The sequence below is a fragment of the Mus pahari genome, chromosome 1, assembly GCF_900095145.1.
Source record: "Mus pahari chromosome 1, PAHARI_EIJ_v1.1, whole genome shotgun sequence".
NCBI classification, from domain to species: domain Eukaryota; kingdom Metazoa; phylum Chordata; class Mammalia; order Rodentia; family Muridae; genus Mus; species Mus pahari.
Window position 1 is genome coordinate 149,428,045 of NC_034590.1, and position 27,199 is coordinate 149,455,243.

Sequence of the window (27,199 nt, forward strand, 5' to 3'; positions counted from 1 at the left end):
CAAGACCAAGGGGCCTCTCTTCCCAATGATGGCTGACTAGGCCATCTTCTGCTACATATGCAGCTAGACACACGAGCTCTGGGGGGTACTGGTTAGTTCATATTGTTGTTCCACCTATAGGGTTGCAGATCCCTTCAGGTCCTTGGGTACTTTCTCTACTTCTGGTACGGTTAGGCTAGGACTAAGAAAGACACGCCATAAGGAAACAATAAAGTTCTCAAGACGCTAATCAAGACCCAGATGTGACCGATAAAGACCCATCTGCCTGTAGGGCAGCAATTTGGAGTCGCTGCTGGGGCTCACAATCTCAGTTTTCAAACTGGGAGTTTATCAGCTCTCCACAGCTTCGTTCCTCATTGCTCCGCCCCTGAGTTTGACAGGGTAAATGAGTGACCCACCCGGAAGACTAGGAGGTTTGAGGGGCTCCATCTAACAGAGAGAAATTGGTTCCCAAAGAACAAAGACCAGTCAGTCCCAGGCGAAGGTCACAGAGCTTGTCCTATGGAGAACAGCAGAGTCCGAACCCACAGAGAAAAAGCAAGCCCGCCCAGATTGAACTGGCCGTCCCAATCTGTCCTTGGCTCCGCCTCCACCACACCCACATGCTCGCACACCCCTACCCCCACCATCACACCCGCCTCATTTCACACCACGTTTCCACAGACACCCTCTATCTTCACAAGGTCCTTCTCAGACACGGCCCGCACGGGTTACAGCTCCGGTCGGGCTCTATGTCTTGCTCGCCCTTACCTTTCCCGCTCTGCCCACTACCCGCTAGCCAGCTGATTTCAAGACCCTCCCTCTGATTGCAGAGCCGGTCTTCGCCCCGCCTGCCGTCGCGTTCCAGACCTTGCCCCGCCCCTCCCTTGGCGCTAGACTCCGCCTTTGCCCCGCCCTCAGGCTCCTGGGCCCTCCCTCTCTCCTCCATCCTCAGATTCCAGCCTTCACTCAGATTGCAGGCCCCGCCCTCTCCCGCCTGTCCTCAGATTGCAGGCCCCGCCCTCTCCCGCCTGTCCTCAGATTGCAGGCCCCGCCCTTCGCCAAGCCGGCAGTGACGTGTCCCGCCCTGCAGCCGCGGGATTCAAACTCCCGGAAGCGGTGTCCTGGTTTGTAAGTGGTCTGCCGCGGCGACGCGAGCGCTGTGTTTGTCTCAGGTAGTGAGTGGTCCCGGCCTCGGGCGGGAAGGGAGGGGAGGACAGCCCGGGCTCGGTAGCCCCTGGGCAGGACTGGACCTCACGGGAGGAGCGCCGGTGAGCAGATCACACCGCAGGACTCCGTCTCCACTGGCTGGCATCGCTGGAATACATGCAGGTTCCCTGAGAGACCCCGCGCTGCGTGCCTGTCGGCCATCCTTTGGGCTCCCTTGAACTTGGCGGTATTATCACTTTCTTAACAGAGAGGTTACAGAGAGGGAGGCCAGTGACCTGACCCAGGGCTCTCAGGTCTCCAGGGCGGTCAGCCTTTGCTATTAGCAAGCGCTTCTCTTTGCAGCTTTTATTTCCCTGCCTCTTTCCTGGCCCCTCGTAGATTTGGGAGATTTACTGAACGGAAATGCTTCTTTAGTCTCCTCCGACCAGAATGACTTAGGTCATCTTCAGTCCAGTCAGAGATTTCCAAGCAGCTGCCTTTAAGCTCTTGTATGCTTCCCCCCCCCCCAAAAAAAAAAGATCAAAACACAGTTCTTTTGAACAGTGGTTGATTGAAAAAAAAAATTTTTTTGGGAGCAGATAGTACTGACTGCTAGCTTGTGTATGTGTGGTGAGTTCTGTGTCCCATATTAAACTTAAAGAGAGCGCATCCTGAAGGAGATTCCACTAGGACTGGGAAGGGACGTTCCCGAGTAGAAGAACTTGATGATCGATTGGAATAGAAAATACTGGGAGAGGACAGACTTAGGTGGGAGCAGGGTTGGAGATGAGGAGGAGTGTGTGCTGGGTCAGTCAAGACAAGAGTCAGGCACACTAGTTTTTAGGAATCCTCTCCAAAAGTTAGGATGCAAATGTCCTGAGGGGTACTTTCAGACTGTGTTAAGTCCTGCCATCAGCAGAAGCACAGGGAGGAACTTTTGTGGTAGCAGGTTCCTAAGATAGATAACTGTGCATTTGCCTCAGCAGATTGTACTAGCTATTTTACTTATTTGTCAAGATAATGGGCAAAAATCCAGGCTGAATGCATTAATATCGATTTCGTTCAAGTTTGTTTATACAGTTCTATTATTTTTTAGACTGATTTTATACAGGACAACCTCACACTCACCGCCCTAAGTAGATCTCCTTGTATTGGTAGCTTTTATGACTATTAGTATTAATCACAGTTTGAGAATATGTGAATCTTTTGTTGTACTGCTATTGCCTGCTACACTGTCCTGAAGGCTTCCTAGCCACAGAGACTATGTTGTTTCCTCTTTTCTGTTGCTTTAGCCAGCTTGTATCCAGTCCCGATTAGGTTACCTGGTAAAAAGGCTTTGTAGTAAGTGTGTGGTTGGTTTAAACTGTTTTGTGCAGCCCCAGGCTGCCTTCAGTCTATGCAAATGAGGCTGGCCCTGAACTCCTGGCCATCCTGCCTCTACTTCCTGAGTGCTAGGATTATTAGCATGCACTACCACTGCTCTGTAGTAACAGCTGAACGAAGCGAAGGTCTCATCTACCTTTCGATTCCATAATCACTGCCTTCATTTTATCTCAGGGCATACAAGGTAGAAAAATGTTTGTTTTTTTTAATCTCCCTAATGGAGAGCTATTTTATATGTTATTTTTATATACAGTATATTTTACTACACAACTGCCTGCCTAGAGTTTGTATTCTATATTTGCTTCTAAACTCTCATCTAGTACTATTAGCAGATGTGAAACTTGGCCTAACTTCATTTGCCCCTTCATTTCTTTCACCCTCCCCCCCCAAATTTCTGAGAATTATACCTCTTTTTCTATAGATGTCTCATGTTGGATTTTCTCACGTCTTCCTGCCATACTCTAAAACCAATAAGATAGAGTTCAACTAGACATACCTTCTAAAACAGAGAGCACACGATGAGTTCATGACTATAAACTCAGAATTAGAGTTTTTATTCTTGAGTGTGATATCACCTTAAAGTGTAAGGCCTGGGGACCCTTCCACTGATTGTAAACCAAAACTTTCTGTTAATTTACAGATGGCTGTAACCCTATAACCTGGGAGGCTGAAGCAGGAGGATTGAGTTCCGTGCCATCCTAGTTACATAGTGAGTTCCAGACTAACCTGGGCTCCCTTGAGAGATCTGTTCTCAAATATCAGCAAATATAAGTATGCAAATTATCATATTTCTAGAAGGTGGATATTTCCCTTGTATCCTCCACCTGAGAGTTTTAGATTCATTATAACACCCTAAAAATCTTCCTCAGTTTTCTTTCCGTACCCCACTGATTGGATAAATCACTTCTATTTAGAGCAAAGTACATTGTAAAGCCTCTGCCAAGACTGAGATATGAAATCTTAAACTCAGACTTCAAATGCAGTTGAATTTTTAAAAATTATCATTTTTTTTTCACAGATCATTTCAAAGATGTCTTCAAGAAGTCCCAAAGATTTAATTAAAAGCAAATGGGGGTCAAGGCCTAGCAGCTCCAAGTCAGACACTGCACTAGAGAAATTTAAGGGAGAAATTGCAGCCTTTAAAACGTCCCTGGACGAATTCACCAGTGGGAAAGGAAAAATGCCCGATAAAGACAGAAGCAGACTTTTGGAGGTAAATGGTCCTTGAATCCTTTAAAGGTGAACACATTCTAGAAAGTAGTGTATGTGGCTTTCTGGTGCTACATTCTTATTCTTCCCGTTGCCTGGGCTTAACCTGTTCTTTTTAGTTCTAGAAAGCTCATCTTGAATTTGGAATCTTAAATTCCTGCTTTGATTTTTTTCCTGACCTTTAGACATACTTTAGTTATTGCAAAATCTCTCTTTTAAAATGCAATTGAGTATGTGTTTTGGGTTTTCAGGCATTAAGTTGTTTCAAAAATAAAGACATTATGATTAATAGTTTTGTATCTTATATAATATAATGTGCTATGATCTGCTTTTTCCCCTCACTTTTAAAAGGTTTATTTTATGTGTATGAATGTTTTGCCAGCATGTATGTATGTATGTGCATCATACGCATGCCTGGTGCCTGCAGAGGTCAGGAAAAGGCATAGAGTCCCCTGGAACTGGAATTTGGGTGATTATTAGCTACCATGTCGGTGCTGGGAATTAAATATGATTCCTTTGCAAAAGCAACAAGTGCTTTTAACTGCTGAACCAACTCTCCACCCCCAGACCCTCACATTTTTTGTTGTTTTTGTTTTGTTTTGCTTTTTCAGGTAGGGTCTCATGTAGTACAGGTTGGTCTTGAACTTGAGCTGAGGATGACCCAAAATTTCTGATTCCCCTGCATCCACCTTTAAGTGCTATGATTATGTGTTGTGACATTTATTGTGTTTTTTTTTCAAATATTGAAAACAAACCAGTAAACTAATTTGGCATTCATCATATAACTTTTTGATAATTTATCTTTTAAAGGTTCTTTATTTTTATTTCATGTATATTAGTGTTTTGCCTGCGTGTATGCCCATGTGAGGGTGTTGAATCTCCTGGAACTACCATTACAGTTATGAGCTGCTGTGTGTGTGCTGAGAATTGAATTTATATCCTCTGAAGAACAGCTCGTGCTCTTAACCACTGAGCCATCTCTCCAGCTAATTTATCTTAATTATATTAATATTATTGATAAAAATTTGTTATGTAATATCAGTCTTTTGTATTGTTACAACACAGAGCTATCGACTGGGTAATTTGAGTAGGGAAGGAAGGAGGGAGAAAGAAATATTTAGCTGCTAAGTCCAAAAGCAAGATCCTGGTAAGGATCTTCAAGCTGTGTTATCACATAAGAGAAGGCCAGGCAAGCATATGAGGTATATGGAGGACCAGGGCTGAATTCATTTTAACTGATAAGTTACCCATGGCAACCATATGAGTCTGCTCATGAGCTCTGTGCCCTCAGGACCCCATCACCTCTAACACTGTTGCATTGAGGGGTCACATTCAAACCATACCCTGCTATGTTTAAGGTTGTAAAACATACTGGCTTACTGCATCTATTGTAATTTTTGTTGGCTCTGTAACTTGGAAGCGGTCTGTTTCCATGACTTTGGGGATGCCAGAAGGATGCTGTGCTATTCTCTACCCCCCTCCCTCCCCTTTTTAAGCTATTGTTGAGGAGAAAATATTTACTCAGATATTACATGATTTGATTTTTGTTTTTTGCTAGTTCACTAAATATATAAAAACAAAAACAAAACAATCAAACTTATGGACTTAAAATCTCCAAACTGTCTATCCACTTCAAAGTGTTAAATAGTGTTAGGGTTTCCTTGTAACTGTTTAGAGCCCATCTTATCATTCCTGTTGGCTGCCCTGTTAGCCTTTTCTTACTGACAGTGGTTTTTAGTCATCTTTCTCTTGGCTCTTTCCTGTTTCACCACAGCCATGTGACAAGCATTGGTTTAGCCTCCTTCTACCACCATTGATCCAGATAGTTTTCTCTCTCTCTTTCTTTCTCTCTCTCTCTCTGCCTATTCGGTGTGTATGCATGTTAACTAGAGCACAGATGGCGTTGATGAAAGGGCTTGTGTGCCTGTGAGCTGTCTGAGCAGAGGACTGAATTTCAGCTTCAGCTTGTCTTTTCAGTCCTGATCTCGTAAAATCAACGTTGATATGTAGTAAATACTTCTTAAATGCTTGTTGCAATATACTGTTTAGCTGGAGGTTTGACCTGGCTTAGTTCTAAGATTCTTCTTAGTTCCTATCTAGAAAATTCAAGTTCTTGAAGCTGAGAAAGAAAAGAATGTTTATTACCTCTTGGAGAAGGACAAAGAAATACAGAGACTCAAAGACCACCTAAGGTCAAGATATAGCTCTTCTTCATTGCTGGAGCAGCTGGAAGAGAAGACAAAGGAGTGTGAGAAGAAGCAGCAGTTGCTGGAGTCCTTATCCAAAGAGACAGATGTCCTGAAGAAGCAGTTGTCCGCCACTACAAAAAGACTTTCCGAACTTGAAAACAAAGCCAGTACACTCCACCTATCACAGGTGCTAAGCTTTCTTTAAACTGAGATCTTTTCCCGTCTGGTACAACGTATAATTCCTATGAGGAATGAGTTTTTTAAGGTTTGTGAAATTATGCAACACCAGCAGGTCACTTACCTTCTTATTGTTTTGTTTGTTTGTTTGTTTAGTTGAGTCCCTCTTCCGTAAATAAAATAGTTAATTTGGTTCCCTGCACCCCCCACACAGTGCTCCTCCCAGATGAATAGTCAGAAGATAGTTTGTGCCGTAGCTACAGTAGTCAAGATTTTGCTGAGATTTTATTTCAGTAGTTTGCATTACATAAACATTAAGTTGAAGTTTTTGATTAGTTTTCATATTTGATATAAACAGTTATCCCAATGTGTTTTTTCTAACTGCACACACATTTTTCTTTCCCTCTTGTCTGAGAGGAGCAATGTCTCAGGAAGAACAAGGATCTGTGTAAAAATTGTCTGGGTTTAAATCTTGGTTCTGCCACTCGATAGCATGTAACTCTGAGCAGACAAACCCCTTGCTTCCCTGGCCTGAGAGACAATGCTGGGGTTTGTCAGTCGCCTTGCCTTCACTTCAGTAAAGCTGGGCCAAGAGCACTGATGATTAATTATGACAATGATGGCAAGTTGCCTTGCAGAAAGCCTGGACTATACTAAGTGCTTAGTTAACCTCTGGTTAACCTCAAACCTCTGGTTCTTTTGACATTTCAATATTATTAACAATTAGTTGAACCAACAGTTGAATTAACAATTAGTTGAAAAATGAGTTGTGGTTTCCCAGTGCTGTGACTCGATATTGGTTACTTGTCCTGTTGCTGTGTTAAAATGCTCTGATGAGAGCAGCTTAAGGGAGGAAGGGTTTGTCGTGGTTTCTAGTCCGAGGGGATCACTCCATCTCGACTGGGAAGGAGGCCTGGCCGCAAGAACAAGAGGCTAGATGGTCACATTGCTCTGGCACTCAGGAACCAAAGGGAGAACAAGTGAAGCCCTGCCTATAAAGCTTCAAGGCCTGACCCCAGTGACCCCCTTCCTCCAGCAAGACGCCATGCCATCCCTACAGGTTCTGTAGCCTTCCCAAACAACCCTAGTATCCACACAAACCTTTCCTTACAGATGCTTAGGGAAAACACCAAAAACGCCCAAAACCTGAAAAGTAGGCTTTTCAAGTTTGATGGCTAGCCTGTGACTATAGCCACCTGGTTTTCTCTATGTGAGAATGAAGAAAGGAAAGCTATTATGGAATTATCTTTTGAATTTTGGGAAAACTATACAAATAGTGTTATTATTTAATATTATTATAGTCTCCCAAATCTGAAACTTTTCAAATGTTAACAAGTAGAAAAATTCACACCTGACCTCACATAACTATCACAGCAAGAAACTGAACACATTAAACAATTTGTGTACAGGCTATGTGTATATGTGAAACAAATGGCCAGGTGGTGATATTGCACGCCTTCAATCCCAGCACTTGTGAGGCAGAAGCAGGTAAATCTCTGAGTTTGAAGCCAGCCTGGTCTACAGAGCAAGTTCTAGGGCAGCTAGGGCTATATAGAGAAACCCTGTCTTGGAAAAAGAAAATGTATTTCATATTTAGAGTTGAGTTCCATCCCAAATACATCTCATTATGTATCTAAATATTCCAAACTCCAAAAAAGTACAGTATGAAACATTTTGGTTCTGGTAAGTTTGGGAATCCTCGGCCTATGCTGATATAAAATGTAACTCTAGAAAAGCCTATGTCTTTGATAGTTTGGTTTGTTTATTTGAAATAGCCTAGTTTGACTCTTTTTGATGAAAACTCAGTGGGCTATTTGTAGGGGTTGAAGGTTCTGGGTATTGGGGGTCTAGGAAATCACAGTAAAATTAGATCTGAAGTCTCAGGGGGGTCTAGATTGCTTAGGACAGTGGTTTTTCTACCTTCTAAATGCTGGGACTCTTTAATACAGTCCTCTGGAAGTGGTGACCCCAACCATAAAATTATTTCATTGCTACTTCATAACTGTAATGTTGCTACTGGTATGAATCATAATGAAAGTATTTTTGGAAATAGAGGATTACCAAGGGTGTTGCAAAGCCTGGTCTGCTTTGATATGTTAAATAGGCACCTGAGCTGTTTGTTGCAGGTTAAGAGCTACAGGTATAGGAGACTATCCAGGGAATTTAGTCCTGGCAGTAGCCCCCTGATAACTCTCACCTGGCTTTGTGGTTCACCAGTAGTAGAGGTGTGGTTGCATTGTCTTGAGAAGTAGTTTGTATTTTTATGGAACTAAATATAATGAAATTTGTATTGTTAAGTTGATGATGTCAACTACTATTGGCTTATTTACAGAGCATGCCTGCAAACTGCTTCAACTCATCAATGAATAGTATTCATGAAAAGGAGATGCAGCTGAAAGATGTAAGTTGTTTTGTTCTTGTTCTTGTTGCTGGTTAAACAATGGGTAAAGAGGACGAACTCATATGTTCTTTAAATTTCATAGGAATTGGAAGCATTAGTGTTATGACTTTAAAAAAAAAAACAAAAAACAAGTCTAATGAAGAGTCAGGAGAACTGAGTGAGACTGTGGTGTAGAGACTCTAGATTGCAACGCCCTAGAACTAAGCTTCCAACTGCCTTAGCAGCATTCTTTTCACCTAAGTCTAACTCACCCAAATTGTTGCTATTATAGTGCAACTTAATTTATGCTTTTCTTTTTGTTTATCTATTTGATATGTATTTATTGAATGAAAAACAGAAATAAAAAGGAAAGAAAGGGACATGCCTGCTCCCAGGTTTGGTGGAAGAGAAAGTTTATTATAGATAAAAGGGCAAGCATAGCCAGAGGTAGGGGGACATCTGGGAGTCCAGAGTGGTCTTGACCCTGAGCCACGTGAGGACAGGGGATGGGGAGAGAGGAGAACCAGGTGCAGCATCCAGGAGGCCAAAGGTATTAAATAAATATATAAGTAAATAAATAAATAAATGTAACCAAAATGTCTGGATTATATTGGGAAGAACCTTTTGGGGGAGGGCAGCCCAGGCCCTGGATTTAAGTGTTGAGGGTAGGGGTGGGTTCCGTCAGTCTTATTCTGTAACCTGTTTGGACTCTGGGAGAACCTGGAAGCCTGGTCTGCTTTGATATGTTAAATAGGCACCTGAGCTGTTTGTCTGGGGTTTGAACCTAACATCCATTATCTTCCAGTCTTTCTCCAAGAAGAGTTGGGAAGGAAATGTGCTCTATGTATGCGCAGTAGTTCTCTAGAGTTAGACATGAGGTTACTTTAGATGGACTGGAAAGCTTTGCTTTATTATTTCTAACTTATAAGTGGATAAGTAAGTTTTGTTGGAAATTGAATAAGCTGAGGTCACAGGACTGTCTGCATCTTTTCAAGTTTTAGATTAAAATATATGAAGTATAAAGTTATTGATAAAATTATTAGATCACCAGGTAGCTGTTTGTGTTACAGAAACATGGTGTATTTACCCTGATACCTGATAAGTCTGCTCTTAAGATATCTGTTTTATTTAATCTGGCAAGTGTCTCTTGAAGTCTATTTGATTTTCAAAAGAAGAATTTAAATATCTTGAGTATCTATACAGAATGGTTTGGTACCTTTATCAGTGTATTTACCTGGAGGTAATTGAAATAAACATAAATTTTAAATATGTTACATATTTAAATATGCTAGACTTAAGTTACAAAGTAGAGTATTTCAGTGTCATCTTTTACAGAGAATTTTGCCCATCTGTGTATACTGGTACCTACCAATTAGATGCCTGTATTTAGGTAATTTACCTTACATGCCTTCCACTTTCAACTCTCTTACTTCAGTTTTGCTGGATTTCCAACCATTCCTTAAAAGGAAAAACCTTTTCTCTTCATGTTTCTTCTGGCTGGGCCCCTCTGTTTACATGAGAAAGACACTAGTGCAGTAAAATCTAAACCAATTCACTTTCAAGCTAAATCTAATCTGAGTCTAGATTGGTGAGTGGGGAGGATTTTCTTGAAATGTAGATTTTGGATTTAATAGGTCTGGGGTTGGGCTTCGGATTGTGCATTTCCTGAATGCTGTTGCCGCTGGTCCAAGGGCACACTTGCATACTTGCATCATTCCTACCCTGAAGAGCTTCAAGCTGATCAGCATTTCTGGTTTCTTGAAGATCTCTTCATATCTTTGAGGGGGAAAATTATCCTTGGGAGACTTGGAGAGTAGAAAGAGACATTCATTCACTCCTCAGTAGACACTAGCGTGTTTGCCTTGTGAGAGCCTGGAAACTGGTTCCATCTCAGCTCCCAGGTTAATGCCTCAGGAGGCTCATCCATAAGAATTAGTATTTGTTCATGTAAATAAGCTCTAGGAATGCATGAATATGTTTTCTACAGTATTCAGTCAACATTTAGGTCTGTCAGTCATTTTGAAATAATTACCTGGTAATTAGGTTTCTTAGGCATCTAAAAGAGACATAAAGGCAGAAAGAGAGGCGCATCTGACCTTAGGAAGGAGTGTGTTTATTGGTGGACAGGATTGTGTGTGTGTGTTGTGTGTGTGTGATGATCTCATCCGTGTGGATAGGTGCATCTTCTATTCCTGTCACTTTAGATTCAAAGAGGCCAATGGGACCAATGAAAGATTCCTAGAGCTTTTGGCTATAGGCAAGTTGAAAATTCCAGAAGTTCTCAGCCAGTCTTAGCTAGTGGAAAACTCTTAGACTCTTTTACTGATATGGAAATGGCCAAGATAATAGGGATCCTATGAACCCCAGACCTAATCGGGTGCCTCCAAGTTAAGTCTAATGGATTACCTTGTCCCAGCATTTTGCTCTGCTGCATGGTGTTTTGGAGAGGGCATGGACACACGCCTGTGGATAGTTGTGCCATATATCTTACACCATGCAGGCAGATGAGATTCCCATGGAAAAGGTGGCTCAGCCTTTTTTAGCGGGAGGAAGGGACTATCATACATATGTTATGTTCCTTCCCACAGTCCTTCCCTTCTGGAGTTGTTTTGCTTGGCTGCAAAGGAAGCTGGGAAGTATAGTCTTTCTGAAGGAAACTCTGGATAATGCCATAAATGTTACCAAATGTCGGTACTGTTATCATTTCTGTGCAAACTATACTGACCATAACCAGAGGAAGGTTGTAAGACCAAGAAAGGTCTTAATGTTACAAAATTAGATTTTTAAACAACTTAGAGGAGATAGGTAACCTTAATTTTTTTAATTTAGAAGATATAAATAGAAAAGTTCTAAGAATGAGAATGATACATCTATCTTTTTTTATATTCTTTACCTAAATTTAACCATTCATGACATTTTTAAGCCCATTTTTGTACTATTCTCTTATACCTTTCACCTACACAAATAATACAAAGTATTTTTTCCTAAGCCATTCAAGAGGGAGCTGCATATATCTGTAATTATTTAACCCTACCTACATATGTATTTCCTATACCTTAAGCAGGAACTTAGTAAATTTAACATGAACACAATACTTTTAGTTAACCTACCATCCCTAATCCAGTTTTACCAATGAACTCACATTTTTTTATTCTTTTACTACAGCTCACATTTTTATCTATTTTAAAAATGTTGACCACAGAGTACTTAGCACACCCATGGCCAAACACAGAGGAACATTACCCTTCCACAGTACTGCATTGTTTTTTTTAAGTTTAGGGTTTTCATTATAATTTAGATGGGCATGTTGAGTGCATGCCTCCTGTGTATAGAGATGAACAGAAAGCCAGAAGGAATAGCTAATGTGCCAATGTCTTCATAAATTTAAACCCAATATCAGTGTTTATTGGGAGCATCCTATTCTGATCATTGATGGATTTAGAGAAGGAAGGGTAGATGCATATGAATTGGAGAGAAAAGCAATGTTTGCTTAGCTCAGCATTGTGACATGGACTGGTGACATTAGCTGCTTGACAGGCTGAGGCAGGAGGATCCTAAGTTCAAGGCCTGCTTGGGCTACAGTTCTGTGTTTGCAGCCAGCAAGGCAGAGGCAGAGGCTAAAAGAGCTTACTTTGTTAAGCGTCATTGATATCGTGTGGCTCTTCAATCTTTTCTTTAAAAAGATTTTTCTCTCCCACCTTTTGTTACATATAAATCGTATAAATACAGTCTAATGAGTCCATTCAGTGTTGCGCCTGTGAATATGGTTTTAGTGTTGACCACTTGGTATTAGATAGCCAGCCTGGGAAAGACTGGTTCCTCCCCAGCCTCCAGACAGTACGTGGCTGTAAACTTAAATATATTTTTAGTTCATGCACTTCAGTAAAGGATCAACAGATTCATTAGAAAAACATTGATAATCATCTGATGTAGACTTAAATTATTTGTATTGCCACTTCTTAAAGATGGGCAGATATAAAGTTTGATAGAAAATGAGATAATATTTAATAGTACAATCTGTAGGTAATTAGATATACACATGTGCTCTCTGGCTCACACCGTCTTCTTTTGTCTTGTTTTGTTTGTTTACTTGTTTGGTTTTTGGGTTTTGTTTGTTTGTTTGTTTGTTTTTGAGATAGAGTTTATCTATATAACAGCTCTGGCTGACTTGGAACTTGCTCTGAAGAACAGGCTGACCTCGAACTCACAAAGATCCTTCTGCCTCTGTTTCCCGAGTGCTGGGATTAAAGGCTTGCCTCACTAGGCCCAGTGACACGTGAGGACTCAATCCAGAGGAGCTTGGCCAGTGTGAAGGAATATTAGGCTAAAGCATACATCATCATATATGTGTTTCTTGGAACCCTTCACCCAAAACATTTAACATGCACGTGATATTACCATATAACCATTTTGCACAAATAATTGTTAAAACTTATTTCCTGGCCTCTCAGGGTCATAGAACAAGAGGGGACAATTCTATCCTATTAGCCTGAACAAGTAGGTTGGGTAGGATTTGTGATCTCATTGCGTATTCATGTTGTGTTCCTACTTCTAGACCTTTTTCCCCTCCCCATTAACAGCAGGTTAGTAGTCTTTAGATTTATTTATTTTTATTTTTGAGACAGTGTCTCGTTATATAGCCCTGGCCAGTCTCAAACTCACAGAGATCCTTCTACCTCTGTCTCCCCATTACTAAGATTAAATGTGGGTGCCACCACCTAGCTAAGTAGTTATTTAGAGACAAAGTCCCACCACATAGCCCACATGGGTCTTTAACTCATGTCTTCTCTTAGCTGATGTAGAGCTGGGGTTACAGGTTCCAGCCTGACCCTTCTGTAGGTTTTCACTCGAATATTCTTATTTTCAATAACAAAACGGCCCACCTTCCTAACAAAATTGGGTGAAAGGTAGCAAGGAGGAGAGGCGTGTGTCTTCTTGGAATGGCTGGTCTGCCTGACAGACTCCTTTTGTTTTGATTTGGTTAAGTTTCTAAGAGTCAACTAGTAAAGGATGGTGAGTGTTGGTACCAAAGCTCTTTCTAGAAGTGAGATTTTGAACAGCTTATTTCTGTGCCTGCCCCAGGGGCATTCTAACTAACAGACAAAATTAGTTCCCTGGAAACTAACTGTCATATACTCACTCTAAAGGGATATGGCATGCGGTGACTGCCTGTAAGTGACTTATAAGCCATAAGATTTTATATGTATTTAAAAAAAGACAATGTTATGGAGACACACACCCCCTTACATATTCTTAGTTCTGGGCTTTTTACTATGCTGTTAATTTTTCATTCACTATAAGGCTCTGGAGAAAAACCAACAATGGCTTGTGTACGACCAGCAGCGAGAGGCCTACGTTAAAGGGCTTTTAGCAAAGATTTTTGAGCTGGAAAAGAGAACAGAGACAGCCGCTGCTTCCCTCACACAGCAAATGAAGAAGATTGAATCAGAAGGTACTGAACTATACAAGTGTCCTTTTGGGATAAGCCTGACATTTCCAACAGGTGTGATTCATCAAATTTAGACCTTTTTTTTTAATACATATGTGTTAGAAAGTAAAATCACATCATGTCTTTTAAGCTTCAACTAAGAAATAGCTTTCGGCAAGTCTGTTTCCTTTCCCCTTGTTTGGAGATTAAAAGAGGACACAGGCCATAGGTGAGAGAGCCATCCTTCAGGGGAATTATGAATACCTTTCCCCATCCTTAAAGTTCTCATTCCCTCCAGAGCTGGGTATTAGTTTCCTTTTGGCTGGGGGGAGTAGATGATGGATTGAGATAAAGTCTTGCTACATAGTCTAGGCTAGCCTTGTACTTACCATGTAGCCCACGCTAAGTTCCAATTTGTTTGTTACAGGTTATCTTCAAGAGGAGAAGCAAAAATATGATCATCTCTTGGAAAATACCAAAAAAGATCTTGAAGTTGAGCGACAAACCGTAACTCAGTTGCGTTTAGAACTTGATGAATTTCGAAGGAAATACGAAGAAACTCAAAAAGAAGTTGAAGACTTAAATCAGCTGTTGAGTTCTCAGCGAAAGGCAGACATACAGCACCTGGAAGAGGACAAGCAGAAGACAGAGAAAATCCAAAAGCTCAGGGAAGAGAGCAGTATCTTCAAGGGAAAACTGGAAGAGGAGAGGAAGAAGTCCGAGGAGCTCTTATCTCAGGTTAGCCAGCCTGAGATCTCCGTACTTCAGAATTCAGTCAAGGGTAGGGAAGCCCGGAACACGGGCGAACCTGCAAGGAGCAGAAGCAGTCCCTGCCTCCTTTGGGCATTCATATTTTAGCATGGAGGCAGACCATTAATTAGTATCTAAATAGATGGATAGGCTCAGGAAGATAAAGCAGGATGATGTGAAAAGGAAGAACGGGCTCATGGTGGCCTCATAGAAGGGATGGTATTGGACAGAGGATTGATGGTGGGAATCTGCAGTGGTGCTGGGGATTCCCTGTCAGTGGAGGAGATCGCCCTACTAAGGCCTGAGCAAACAGGAGAACCAGAGGGGAGCAGTAATGGAAAGCCATTCCCAGGCTTTACTCGAGTGTGCTGGTGTTGTGCTCCAATGAATGTCCATAGCGCCTTCATGTTCTCTTTTACATTTGAGACAGCATAGTTTGGGAGTGTGAGAATTGAATACTACTGTGACAGAAAGTCATTAATGTAACTTTTGCTTGGCAGCATGGAGGAATAGAAAGAACGGTGAAATCCATACCTACCTTTTCTGACTCACACAGCGTTCACTATCAAATGAATGATAGCCTCTACTCACTTCCTAAGACCAGGACGACTGAGGAGGAATGTGAAAGCACTTTGAAAACTAAGTAGATGCCAATGGCGGTTATTGCTACTAGAATAGACTTAACGTCCTGCAGAAGTTGAGAGCTGAGGAAGAGTCAGTAACCCTAACATTTGCTTCCTTCGTCTTCACTCTGCTTACTTTGACTGATAGGTCTGAGTACTGATATTTAGGAAAGGTTAACTAGAAAGAAGTAAAAATTTCCCTGTCACTAGTGTAAGAGATGAGGCACATCCTTCGCTCTTATCCTGCTCTGAAATGATGGCTAACACCAAAGCCTCCAGGAACAGAGGCATGGTCACACAGAGCTGTGCCCAGCACTATGGCTGCTCAGGGGACTCAGACAGGATGCTGCTGCTAATCCTGCTTAAGTAGAAAGCCTCAAATAATGAGCTGGGATGAGTGTCGTGCTCAGCAGCCGTTGTCCTGGTTAGTGGGATGTATGACTGGGTTCTTTGTCTGTCTGGGGAGGAATGGGTGAGATAATGCAGGCTATCATTGTATCCTCCAGGTCCGAATTCTCTACGATTCCCTGCTAAAGCACCAAGAGGAACAGACCAGGGTAGCTCTGCTGGAACAGCAGGTACTCACTGCGGGTACCCCAAAGTTCATTCAGCTGGTAAAGACCAGAACTCCCCCTGCTATTTATACTGTTCTATGGAGAACTACTTGAAAGTTGTAAACCAACTCTACACCATCTACGTATCTGTAACTATCCTGAGGCCAAACCGAGTCTTAAAAGTGTGGTGGCAGTTGTCCTGACAGGTTGTTCTTCTGTGGCTGTAGTTCCTAAACTTCTAGCCTATCAGGATCTTTTTCCAGGCCAGCTTGTAAGTTCAACCAGAGCAGATACCATCTAGTCTCAGAATGTATACAGAAATTCTTAATATATTTCAAACCAGGGAATAGCCATTTTTCCCCTCTTTTCCATACCCACCAAAAATTCCAAGAATGTGAAGGAATAACCCCAACCAGCAACTTCTTAAGCTGCCTTCCGCTTATCCATACCTTAGGCCTTGGCTTTGCTGGTTCATAAAGCAGTGTTTGAGCCATAAACGTCACTTACTAACAATCTCACTGTGCTCACATGAGCTCTTGATAAGAAGGCCCGGCAAGTATTCTTATGCTGATAAAGACGGTAAACATTTAGTGAAGAGAACTGGGCACGATCTGCCAGCTCTAACTGTCTCGTCCTGACATATTCCAGATGCAGGCCTGTACTCTAGACTTTGAAAATGAAAAACTCGACCGCCAGAATATGCAGCATCAACTGTATGTGATTCTGAAGGAACTCCGAAAAGCAAAAAGTCAAATAACACAGTTGGAATCCTTGGTAAGCTTTGAATGGCTACTGTAAAACTTACTCTTCATGCATGGATTTGGATTTATGGCAGGCTCGTCTCCCTGGGCCCCTCATAGTGTCCCATGCTAGAGCAAACTGTGGCTCCTAACCATTGCCCGGCCTCCGTGCCTGTAGGCTGCTGGCACTGAAGTGGGTCATACAGTGAGAAGGAAAAAAAGAAAAACTTATTCTTCGTTCTTTTTTTGCTCCCTTCCCATTTGTGTCAGCTCAGTTCCCAAACCAGTAACATAGCTTAACCTAACCTTACAGCATCAATTCAGACTCCGAAGGAGAGGTGCCACGGTTCTCTTCCTCATAGGTGTCTGGGATCATCCCCTACCCAGAATGGGTGCTGCCATTCTAGAGATGTCCAACAGTAGTGTGCAGAGAGGGGAGAAGGTAGAAAAGAGGACAGCATGGCATTCTTTTTTTGTATTTCTAATGAATCTATGTGCCTACATGACCCGTAGTCCATATTCATGTATTGTCTTAGAACTACAGAATATTTGGAAGTGGAGAAATATTATAACTCTTGGTTCCTAAGGGAGAGGAAAAAAATAATTGCTAAGTAATTGAAAAAGTTTATATTAATAAAATAACTATCTTCATAATGTACTATAAAATATAAATTTTAAGGTTTCCTGACTATTTTAAATTCTTTTCTAAAAAAAAAAAAAAAAGCAAAGTCTCAGAGCTGTATAATATCCTGCTCATCTGTGTGTGTGACCTTTCAGAGCTACTGAAAGTCTTGGCTGCTCTCAGTTTCACATAGGGTTTTGTTGCTGCTCTGTTGTGATTTATGCTTGCGCTGCCCAGATTTGGTCTGGTCTCTCCACCTTCCCACTTCAGCCTCCCAGCGACTGGGGTCTGTGTACGTCTTTATTCCTTCTGTTTTACAAAGCTGGCAAATAGATTCACGTTCCTGAAAATGTCATGATAAATCCCATTATTTTGTGCAGCGAATTTAAGAAAAGGGAAAGAGTGGTGTCTTCCCTTTTCAGTCAACTCTGCGCCTTTTAGCAAAGCCTATATATATGAGCACTAGTTCATTACGTCCCCGAGTAATTACATTATCCAAGTTACTTATGACTACCTCATATGCTACCCTTAAAATATTGATGAACAGCTGAGCAGTGGTGGCACATGCTTTTAATCCCAGCCCTTGGGAGGCAGAGATAGGTGGATCTCTGAGTCGGAGACCAGCCTGGTCTACAAAGTGTATTCAGGATAGCCAGGGCTCCACAGAGAAACTCTTGTCTTAAAAAACAAAACAACAATAACAAGAAAAATATTGATGAGCAGAAATCCAACATAAACTGTCTGAAGGGCTGAAGCACGCACGCAGAGGGTGTGGGAGCAGTTCACACTGCTGAACCTTCAGTCTTATGTTCAAATGGTGTTCATTTGCAGAAGCAGCTACATGGGTTTACCATCACAGAGCAGCCGTTCTCACTCCAGAGAGAACCCGAAAACAGAGTGAAAGCTACCTCACCCAAAAGTCCCAGTGCTGCACTCAACGAAAGCCTCGTGGAATGTCCCAAGTGCAGCGTACAGTACCCAGCCACCGAGCATCGAGACCTGCTTGTCCATGTTGAATACTGCATGAAATAGCAGAACCATTCTCGCCTTTGTGCTGAAAAAGTCCACACTGTATTCTATGTTTCTTTATAGGCACTTTAAACCACAGATGACATCTTTTATACAAGAAGCTCCACCTGCCCTTGACACTCTGGCATACGAGGGCATCCTTGTATTTTTCTGGCCACTTTGCATTTTCCTGGGTAGCCATACCTCCCTGAGTTGGTTCGTCATCAGGCTGCAGTGACAGAATGTGGTGAGCAGTGGCTATCCAAACTTGTAGCACTTCACACTGTTCTAATAACTAGCGTTTCACACGGTTCTACTACTTGATAAAACAAGAGCTGTTTAGGTTTTTGGTTATGGCTTAAAGCTACTGAGCAGCAAGCAAACATTTTATGCTTTGGGGATTTTACGAGAATCAGAAGGTAATTAACCATGGATCTTACTGTGCTGATATTTTTTTTTAATTAGTGCTTTGTATACTGACACTTCCATTTGATACCTCTTGCAATTGCAGAACGGTTACTAGGAAAGTTGGGAAGTTTTGTAATCTTTAGTGCTGTTAACTGTTCTAAGCATAAAGCAGGTTTTGTTTGAAGAATGCCTTTAAGTAGCTGTATATTTTTACTCATATTACCTGGCCATAACTTTGACTTAAATTTCATTAGTACAGGTCAGTTTCCTAAAATGCCAAAATGAACAAAACTTTAGCAAAACTATCTTGCCTCACTTGATTTGCAGGGATTTTATTAAATTGTTTTGTTTTGTTTTGTTTTGTTTGTTTAGCACTCTTAAAGATGGTTGGGCAGTGTAATTATCAGATGTTTGTTTTCTAAATAGATATTTTTATATATGCTTTATGTAAACCAAAATGTGTTTTATTCCTTCAGATTTTCTAACATGCTTACACTTGGGCTACTCTTTAGCAATATGAAGGAGGAAATAATAAAATTATTTAATAAGTTTTACTGTGTCTAGTATGTGTGTGTATACATATATAGTCTTAAGATCTCTAGTCACAGAGTGGTGTTGGGAATCTAGATTGACACACATTATAAGGTGACAGGAACTGAGGAGATAGGAGAGCCATTCTGTGAGCGAGGTAAAGGAGTGGAGACTCTTTGGTATCTCTGCTGAATAGATAGCAACTCTTTATCAATAAATATTTTTCTGAGTTGTTTGTTACAAAGGCAAAGCAACAAGCCTGTGAAGGTATATGTAATTTTGGCTTTTGTATTTTGGGAGCATAAAAAATATAGTTCTGTTATTGTAAATAAAATTTTGCCTTTGGAGTTAATAGTCCCAGACTCCTAATATCTTCAGCCACAATTGAACAAAAGATACAGAAATACTTCTCAGGTAGGTAGTTTGTATTCTGACCCACAGTGCAGTCTCAGCTACCACATATTTAATTCTGTATCAGAAGAAAATCGCTCCCTTTGTACTTGTAAGTAAGCCAGACATTGCTTCTAGTTTATAGATACAGAAAATGACTTGCCCATTCAGAAGTACAGAGCAGGCCTTTGGTCTCTGCCTGTTTGGGTCAAGGGGTTCCTCCTCAACCTGCAGGGATAATCAGGGAGGACCCAGGGCAGGGGAAAGAGAGAGGGAGGGACAGGAAACACGAAGAAAAAAACAATTCATGTTTACTTAATGCTTCTCCCATAGTCTAGCCACTCTTCCTGCCTTTCTCGGATCAATCTCCCAGTGTGGGTGACACTGTGGTGATCTCTGTGCGGATCTTCACTCACTTCCTGATGAAGTGGCCACCCAATGTGAAGAGTGGTCTCTCTCAGACCCCAAACTCAGAGGCCACATGCTGGGTGCCAGTTTGCCCCGACCTGCAGGGACCCAGGGCAGTGGGAGGGACAAGAAACACAAATGAGAGCAAGTCAGTCATACTGATCAAGCTCTGAACAACTTTATTCCAGAGTGACAATATAAGCATAAGCAAGAGGAGGCTTCAAGGCAGGGGGGAAGAGTCCGGGGGCTCTCCGAAGGTCAAGTGGCAATCTTCAGCTCCTGGAACCAATGGTCACAATGTCCTCTCTACCCACAAACATTCTTACTGTTACGGTGACCACAAATGTTCTCTCAGGATTGTTTATGTAAGCTAGAAATTTTCCACAAGGCCATGGCTCCCGGCAAGGTTCCCCTGGACATATAGCCAGAAGGTAGGGTCAGCAGCTAGGTAGACCCAGCAGGCCTGAATCTGACTCCTGGAACACATTTGTGTAGTTACTGGAGGTTTGGAGCTGGGCATTTTCCTTGTATGCTTCATCCATGGTCAGGGCAACAATATGAAATGTACCTTGGGTGGATGTCAAGAAAAGGAACTATCCTCTGAGCAGCTTCTTTGCATATTTTCACTTGTAGATAATTAGAATAGGATCAAGTTACAGAAGTGAGGATCTCACAAGAGTTTAAGACCTGTAAACCTCTGGAGGGTTCAGTTCTTTTTCTTCACTCTACCTTTTAATGGTGTGTGGCCACTTGTGCTTGGACCACAGTTGGTTCTGGAGGACAATACACTACCCCAGAACCTGTTAGGTGTTGAATACCTATTTCTACTTGCAGCTCTGAGAAGTATTTACTGATGCCACCAGCACCATGCTGAGATTAAGCAATTCACCCAGTGTCATTCCCTTTGTCCATTACGGCATGTATGTGCACACACAGATTTTACATGTATGAGCGTTGCTGCCATGGATGTTTGTGCACACATGTACAGTGCTCACAGAGGCCAGAAGAGGGCATCAGATCCTCTGGAACTGGAATTTAGGGGGATACAAGGTGCCATGTGGTGGGGAATTTGAAACTGGGTCTTCCAGAAGAGTAGCCAGTGAGTGCTCTCAACCACAGAGCCATTTCCCCATCAACCAAAATTAATGAGTTTTGACACATACATCCTTTTAACCATCAGGCAAGTAGAGCTACAGACGACAGCACCATCCCTGGAAGCGTCATTACCCTGGCTCCAGTCCAGAATCCCTTCCTGACAAGTGGCAGTCTCATGTCTGTTACCATGTATTGGCTTTGTCAGATCTTGAAAGTCAAATATGTGGAGTTACATATTTGGATCTTGCTTTTTGACTCCATAAGTGCTGTTGGTGTTTTTATTTTTTAAATTTTCATTACTTCTTTAAAAAATTATACATTAGCATACAAGTAATGGGTTTCATACATAGTATCTTCATACATGCTACTTTTTTTATCATTTATTTTCTTCCCCCAAATAGTCCTGCTGACCTCTGCTTGCACATACATATATTACATTCTCTTACTTCCCTGTCTTAAGATATTTTCCTCCTCTTTCATGACGTCCTGTACCTGTATACATGCATGCTCATTCTCATGCACACTTCTACCATGTACATATAACTTTTTAATAGCTGAACAATATTCCATTTTATAAATATAGTTTAGTTTTCTATACTTCTCTTGGTAGGAATTTGCATGGTGTTTTGCCTGAGTGTTGTGGGGTGTATGTTTGTTTGTTTGTTTGTTTGTTTTAGAGGTGTGAGAATCAAAGCCAGAGCCTTATGTATGTGCTTTATTGCTGAGCTACATCCCAAGCCTCTTATGCAAATATTTGGGGGGGGCCTAACTTTTCATTGCCATTAGGGAAATACTTACAATGGATCACTATAGGTTATCTTTACTGACAACTAGCCAACAGTCTTTTTCGGTGACTGAAGGAATTCTTTATGAAGGAGCCTCAGGAAGAACCATAGACACGGTGCTGTATGCACTCCACAATAAATACACTACTGATTTCTTTATGTCTCTACATAAGTGAAACCCCAAGGCCCAGAGGCAACTTCCCAGTCCGCAGGCTATGTCCAGCTGTCTGTTCTGGCGTATCCCAGGCATGGTTTAGAGTGGGAATACTGTAATACCTGCTTCCTGGGGGCCTGGTGGATAATGAGAAGGGGCAGCGATGACAGTGGAGACAAGAAGTACATGTTCTCACAGGGGAGCTGTTTGTCCAAGAGGAATTAAAACAATATGGCTGTATTCTCAACTTTTCTGTTGGTATAATAAAATACCATGACCGGGATGGAGAGATGGCTCAGAGGTTAAGCACACTGACTGCTCTTCCAGAGGTCCTGAGTTCAAATGCCAGCAACCACATGGTGGCTTACAGCCGTCTGTAACTTCAAATCCTCATAACCATCTGTAACAAGATCTGACGCCCTCTTCTGGAGTGTCTGAAGACAGCTACAGAGTACTTCCATATAATAAATAAATAAATCTTTAAAAAAATAAAATAAAATAAAATACCATGACCAAGACAACTTCTAGAAGGAAGGGGGTTTTTTGGCTTATAGTTCCAGAGGGATGAGTGTCTGACATGCAGGGAGGTATGGCTGCAAGCTGCAGATAGGACCAGAAGCTGACAGTTCACATTTTACCACGAGCACAAAACAGAGCTAACTGGAAGTGTAGCAATTCCACAATCTCTCAAAGCCTGCCTCCAGTGACACACTTCCTTCAGCAAGGCTGCGTCTCCCCCAACCTCCCCAACCGGCAAATCCCGGAGCGCAGAGAGGACACTTCTCAGTTAAACCACCACAATAGCTTAATTTTTAGATTTTTTTTGTTCTGGGAGAAATCTGAAATTTAAAATATGAACCCTCCCAATGTTTAAGTTCAAAGCTAATGAGACAGTAAGGATGTGGGCCACAACAAACCAGCAGTTTGTGACTTTCCAGTGGGACAGAAGAAGAGTAACTGGCCTGAGATGGGAAGGAAGCCAAGGAAAGTCCAGGGTCCCTGCTGCTGTGTGAGCACAGAGCCTTCCCTGTGTCCACTTCAGTCCAACAGGTGCTGTTTGAGCCTCACAGCAAATACAACCCTCCCTCACTCTCCTTCCCCGCCACCTGCCATCTGGCAGCTTTTAATGGCTACATTTCTAGACAGAGTTAGCTTGCAGCCAACATTTCCTGATTACCTTCTATAACTCCAGACCCACACTGAAGGTCAGTGGCGGGAGGAACTGGCTTCAAGTCCAGCTTTGGGTCCAGGACCTTTGGAAAATGCTGATTTCTAGGCCTCTATCTGGATATTTGAGAGGACATTTTCTGGGGCACTCTGGGCATGACTGGAGATTTAAAAAACTAATCCAGTTTAGTGACACAGCAGATCCCAGAGATGGAGTCACTTACACAAGGTCACATAGCCAGTTTGTAGACGACAGAAGAACCAAGGCTCTTCAAGGTAGCAGCTACCCTGCTGTCCTGCTGTCCTGCTGGCTAGCCTTGCATGTCTATCCCAGTAAAATTACTCTTTTGGGGACCTTGAGTATTTTCTTTTCCTAAGTCAAGTCTACTCATAGCATGTATTGACCTCGCTCACATTTTTCCCTTTGTGCTCTAGTGATCAGATGGTTGAGTGGGCAATGCCAGGCTGGCATTCAACTGAACTCTCCTGTAACAGTCAAACAAGGTTGAGGGGTCAAGGACCAAGGGCAAGGGCAAGAGTGAGCTGAGAGGTCAAAGCCCAGGGATGATACCGTAGTCCTGAAAAAGTGGGAAACCCCAAAGAACTAAACACAGGTAGTGTCACCCAAACCCAACAGCCAGAGATGGACCAGCATGAGCCAGAAGGAACTGGTTGGCATCTGACGGCAGCCTTTACTCTCACTTAAAAGTCATTACACATGGGCGCCCTGCCACGGTTTGGATCTGAAATGTACCAAAAAGGCATACTCGATAATGGCTTGATCCTCGGGGACTTCCTATTGGGATCCTTTAAAAGGTTGAGTCTCAAGAGAGTTTCAAATCACAGGGCATCTCCTTGAAGGGGACTGTGGGACTCTGGACTTGACATTTTTGTTTTCCATTCTTCATGTCTTGGCCATGAGGAGAGTGGCTTTGCTCTGCCACACACTCCCAAGTGTGATGTTTCTGTCTTACCACAGGCCCCAAAGCATCAGGGCTGGGCAATCAATTGGAACACTCAGAGAAAAACTGTCTTTAGAAGGTGAACTTAACTCATTTTTCTACTGATCAAAAGTTGACTTGTATTTCCTGGAGAATCTTACTTTTCTCGGAGAATACCAAGCCCAGACCTCATCCATCACTTGAGCAGTAAATTCATAACATCTACAGCAGATGAGGGGCTATACCCCTGTGGAGGAAGCCAGAGGGCCCCATCTGATATCTCTGGAAGGCTGAGAGACAACAGACTTTCCAAACAAGGCAATGACCAGTTTATTAGTTAAGGACACACACTGTTCAAGTAAGAAACATGTCGTTACAAGAGAATTGTTAAACAGAGCTTAAAGAAAACATGGCCTGTGTTGTATTAGTAAGGTCTTCGCGGAAGGGTAATAGCTTTGACCCAGATTCTGATCCAGTAAAGGGTGTTTCCTATAGCCTGTTGGGAGCCACGTAGTCTCAGATACACGGAAGGCAAACTTGAATGTTGACCTGTTAAATGGGGGAATACATTAACTGGAGGGTTTGTGGAGGGAAAAGAAAAACAGATAACATGTCTTTTGGTGTTTCGGTCACAAATTATGATAATGGGCATGAGCCACCTCGTATGGAAGACAAGGGTGAGCCACTCTGGGTGGATGATGAAGGCAGGCAAACTGTGTGGATGATGAAGGTCAGCCATCTCCCATGGATAATGCAGGCATGAGTGACAAAAACAGGCAGCTTCACTTGGACAAGGAAGGCACACCCCCTCCAGTGGATCCCTGGATCTGTCTTGCTTGAAGGCATAGACAATGGAGATGGATCTTCCATTTAATATTCACAAAGTCAAGGTGAATGCCAGGCAGCAGACAGCAGAACCAAGAACAAGTCCATCCCGAGCATCTCGTCATCCGTGTAAACTTAATGAGCTGCTGATTAGATTCTAAATGTGTGACATGACATTAACCATGTGTTGCATACGTGCTGCAGTAATGAATTCTTCCCTTGAAGGAATGAACTGAATGGAAACGAGTCTGTTTATTGCAGACAAGGAGAGAAGCACTTCTGTTCTGGAAATTTCTTTTGTATCTTAGCATCAGTGAAGCTCAAGACCCTGGGGAAAACCTTAACATGAGAACTATTGACCCAGGTTGAAATTCTAGTGCTGATTGACCTTGAGCAAGCCACCTCATTCTCCCTATATTTAAGTTTCATCAGCTCCAAGACAGGAATGGTGACACCTACCCGGCTAGCATGCTAGGGTGTTGTAAGATCAAGGTCTGCTTTACATTGGAGATTCCTATTCAGGTCTCAGTGACACATCATATGGGCCACATAGATTTACTTTCATGGTCACGCTGTGTGAAAATTCTATGCTCATCACACAGATGAGAAAGCTGTTCAGAGAATGTGACTCATTCAAGATGACAGAGAAGACGGTGGCAGCTAGAATGTGAACCTGAGCATCTGCCCCTAGAGACTGAGCCACCACCTCTCCCATCCCCTAAGCAGGCTACTACTTTCTAAGCATTCAAAGCCAGAAGACAGGTGAGAGCGCATTGCAGATGGAGAATGACATCCAGAATGACTTCTACTGTCTAGCAGTGTTTACAGTGTATGTGAGGGGGTGGAGAGAACACAGGAGGAGAGGGTGATACCACCTGACCCCAAGACCCCTAATTTCCTCATCCTTATCAATGCAGAGGCATTTAATATGAATAACTGAGAACTACACAATCAGGACATTTGTTGAGAGGGGATGGGAAGGAGAGAGGGAGAGGGGGAGGGGATTGGAAAAGGGAGAGGGAGAGGGAGATGGCACTTGCTGCTCAAGTCTGGTGGCCTGAATTCAATTTTCAGAACCCATGTAAGGTAGAAGGAGAGACCAGGTTCCACAACCCTGTCCTCTGACTTCCGGACTTGTATCACAACACACACACACACACACACACACACACACACACACACACACACTAATAGGTTAAAAAAGGAAAACTGGCCAGGGAGGTGGCTCAGCAGGGGAAGACAGCAGCCTTAGAAACTGACAACCTGAGTTTAATCCTTGCAGTCCATGTAAAAAGGCAGATGTGGGGTGGTGTGCATCCGGCGTTCTCACAGTGATAATGGACACTGGAGCCAGAACAGCCTGGAAGCTCATGGACTAGCTAGCCTGAATACACAGAACAGCAAGAACAGGAAGAGATAACCCTTCCTCCACGAGGCAAAGTGAGAACTGATTCCTGAGAGTTGGCCTCTGATTTCCAGACATGCACTAGGGCACCTAATAATCAAAATAATTAAGAAATCAATTAAAACTTCAGGAATGCTATAGTGAGGCATGGCCCCAGACAATCCCGGTTCAGATCAGTTTCATGCCATTAGGTCTCTATGTTCTGTGACCCTGTTCCCTTCTTCATGCTCACACTAGGGCTGTAGCAGCTCCAACTTCCACAGTTTAATTCGATTTTTTTATCTAAACTCATGAAGACAGATGGAATAACGGATGAGCACCCCTTCACTCATCCTCTCTGGACAATCCATTTACTCCAAATGGGAATACCTACATAGAAACTCCATGGTGCATGTTCCCGTGTTTTATTGACTGGGGTGGGACATCCTGACAAAATGGGGTTTATTTCTCGTTCCAGTCACAGTCTTTGCATGGTGGGGTGTTCCTTCATCTTATGGTTCTGAACCCTAGAACGTGTGGCTTCCAAGCAGGGGCAAGAGGGATCCTTCTGAAAGAGGCACACAAGTTCTAACTTTCAGACCAGAAGGGACAGAGCTGACTCGTGTTCTGATTAGGCAGAACTTGGTCCCAAGGCTCCACTTACTGCAAGGGTAGCTGGAAAGAGCAATTCCTCCCAACCCAAGGCAAAGGAGATGGTGAGGGTTCTCAGAGAGTCAGGGAAGAAGAGAACTGAGAATGGATCCGCCTCCAGACTGGAAGCTTGGTGAAGAATAGAGTCTCCTCTGGGCTTCCATGATCCCTCTCCTCTCCCCTCCCCTCCCCTCTCTTCCCCTTCTCTCTTCTTTTCTCTCCTCCCCTCCCCTCCCCTCCCCTCTCCTCTCCTCTCCTCCCCTCCCCTT

General features: G+C 42.6%; 1 protein-coding gene and 1 non-coding gene across 5 annotated transcripts; both read left to right on the forward strand.

Moving 5' to 3' along the window:
• The first annotated feature begins 1,056 nt into the window (after positions 1-1,056).
• Cep55 (centrosomal protein 55) lies at positions 1,057-19,153 on the forward strand. Of its 4 annotated transcripts, none has more exons than XM_021202794.2 (10): positions 1,057-1,154; positions 3,152-3,220; positions 3,530-3,724; positions 5,821-6,096; positions 8,419-8,487; positions 13,768-13,918; positions 14,322-14,632; positions 15,774-15,845; positions 16,470-16,595; positions 18,015-19,153. In XM_021202794.2, exons 3-10 carry the CDS (start codon positions 3,542-3,544, stop codon positions 18,213-18,215), a joined length of 1,389 nt encoding a protein of 462 aa, XP_021058453.1. In that variant the 5' UTR covers positions 1,057-1,154; positions 3,152-3,220; positions 3,530-3,541; the 3' UTR covers positions 18,216-19,153. The 4 variants fall into 4 exon arrangements, with proteins under 4 accessions (XP_021058453.1, XP_021058448.1, XP_021058441.1 ...); XM_021202782.2 differs by having other exon boundaries at positions 1,114-1,375; positions 3,152-3,309; XM_021202804.2 differs by having other exon boundaries at positions 1,114-1,375; positions 3,152-3,282; positions 18,018-19,153.
• LOC115062894 lies at positions 16,634-16,769 on the forward strand. The gene has a single exon (XR_003842802.1). It is a non-coding gene; the product is annotated as a small nucleolar RNA SNORA42/SNORA80 family (small nucleolar RNA).
• Positions 19,154-27,199: the final 8,046 nt, after the last annotated feature.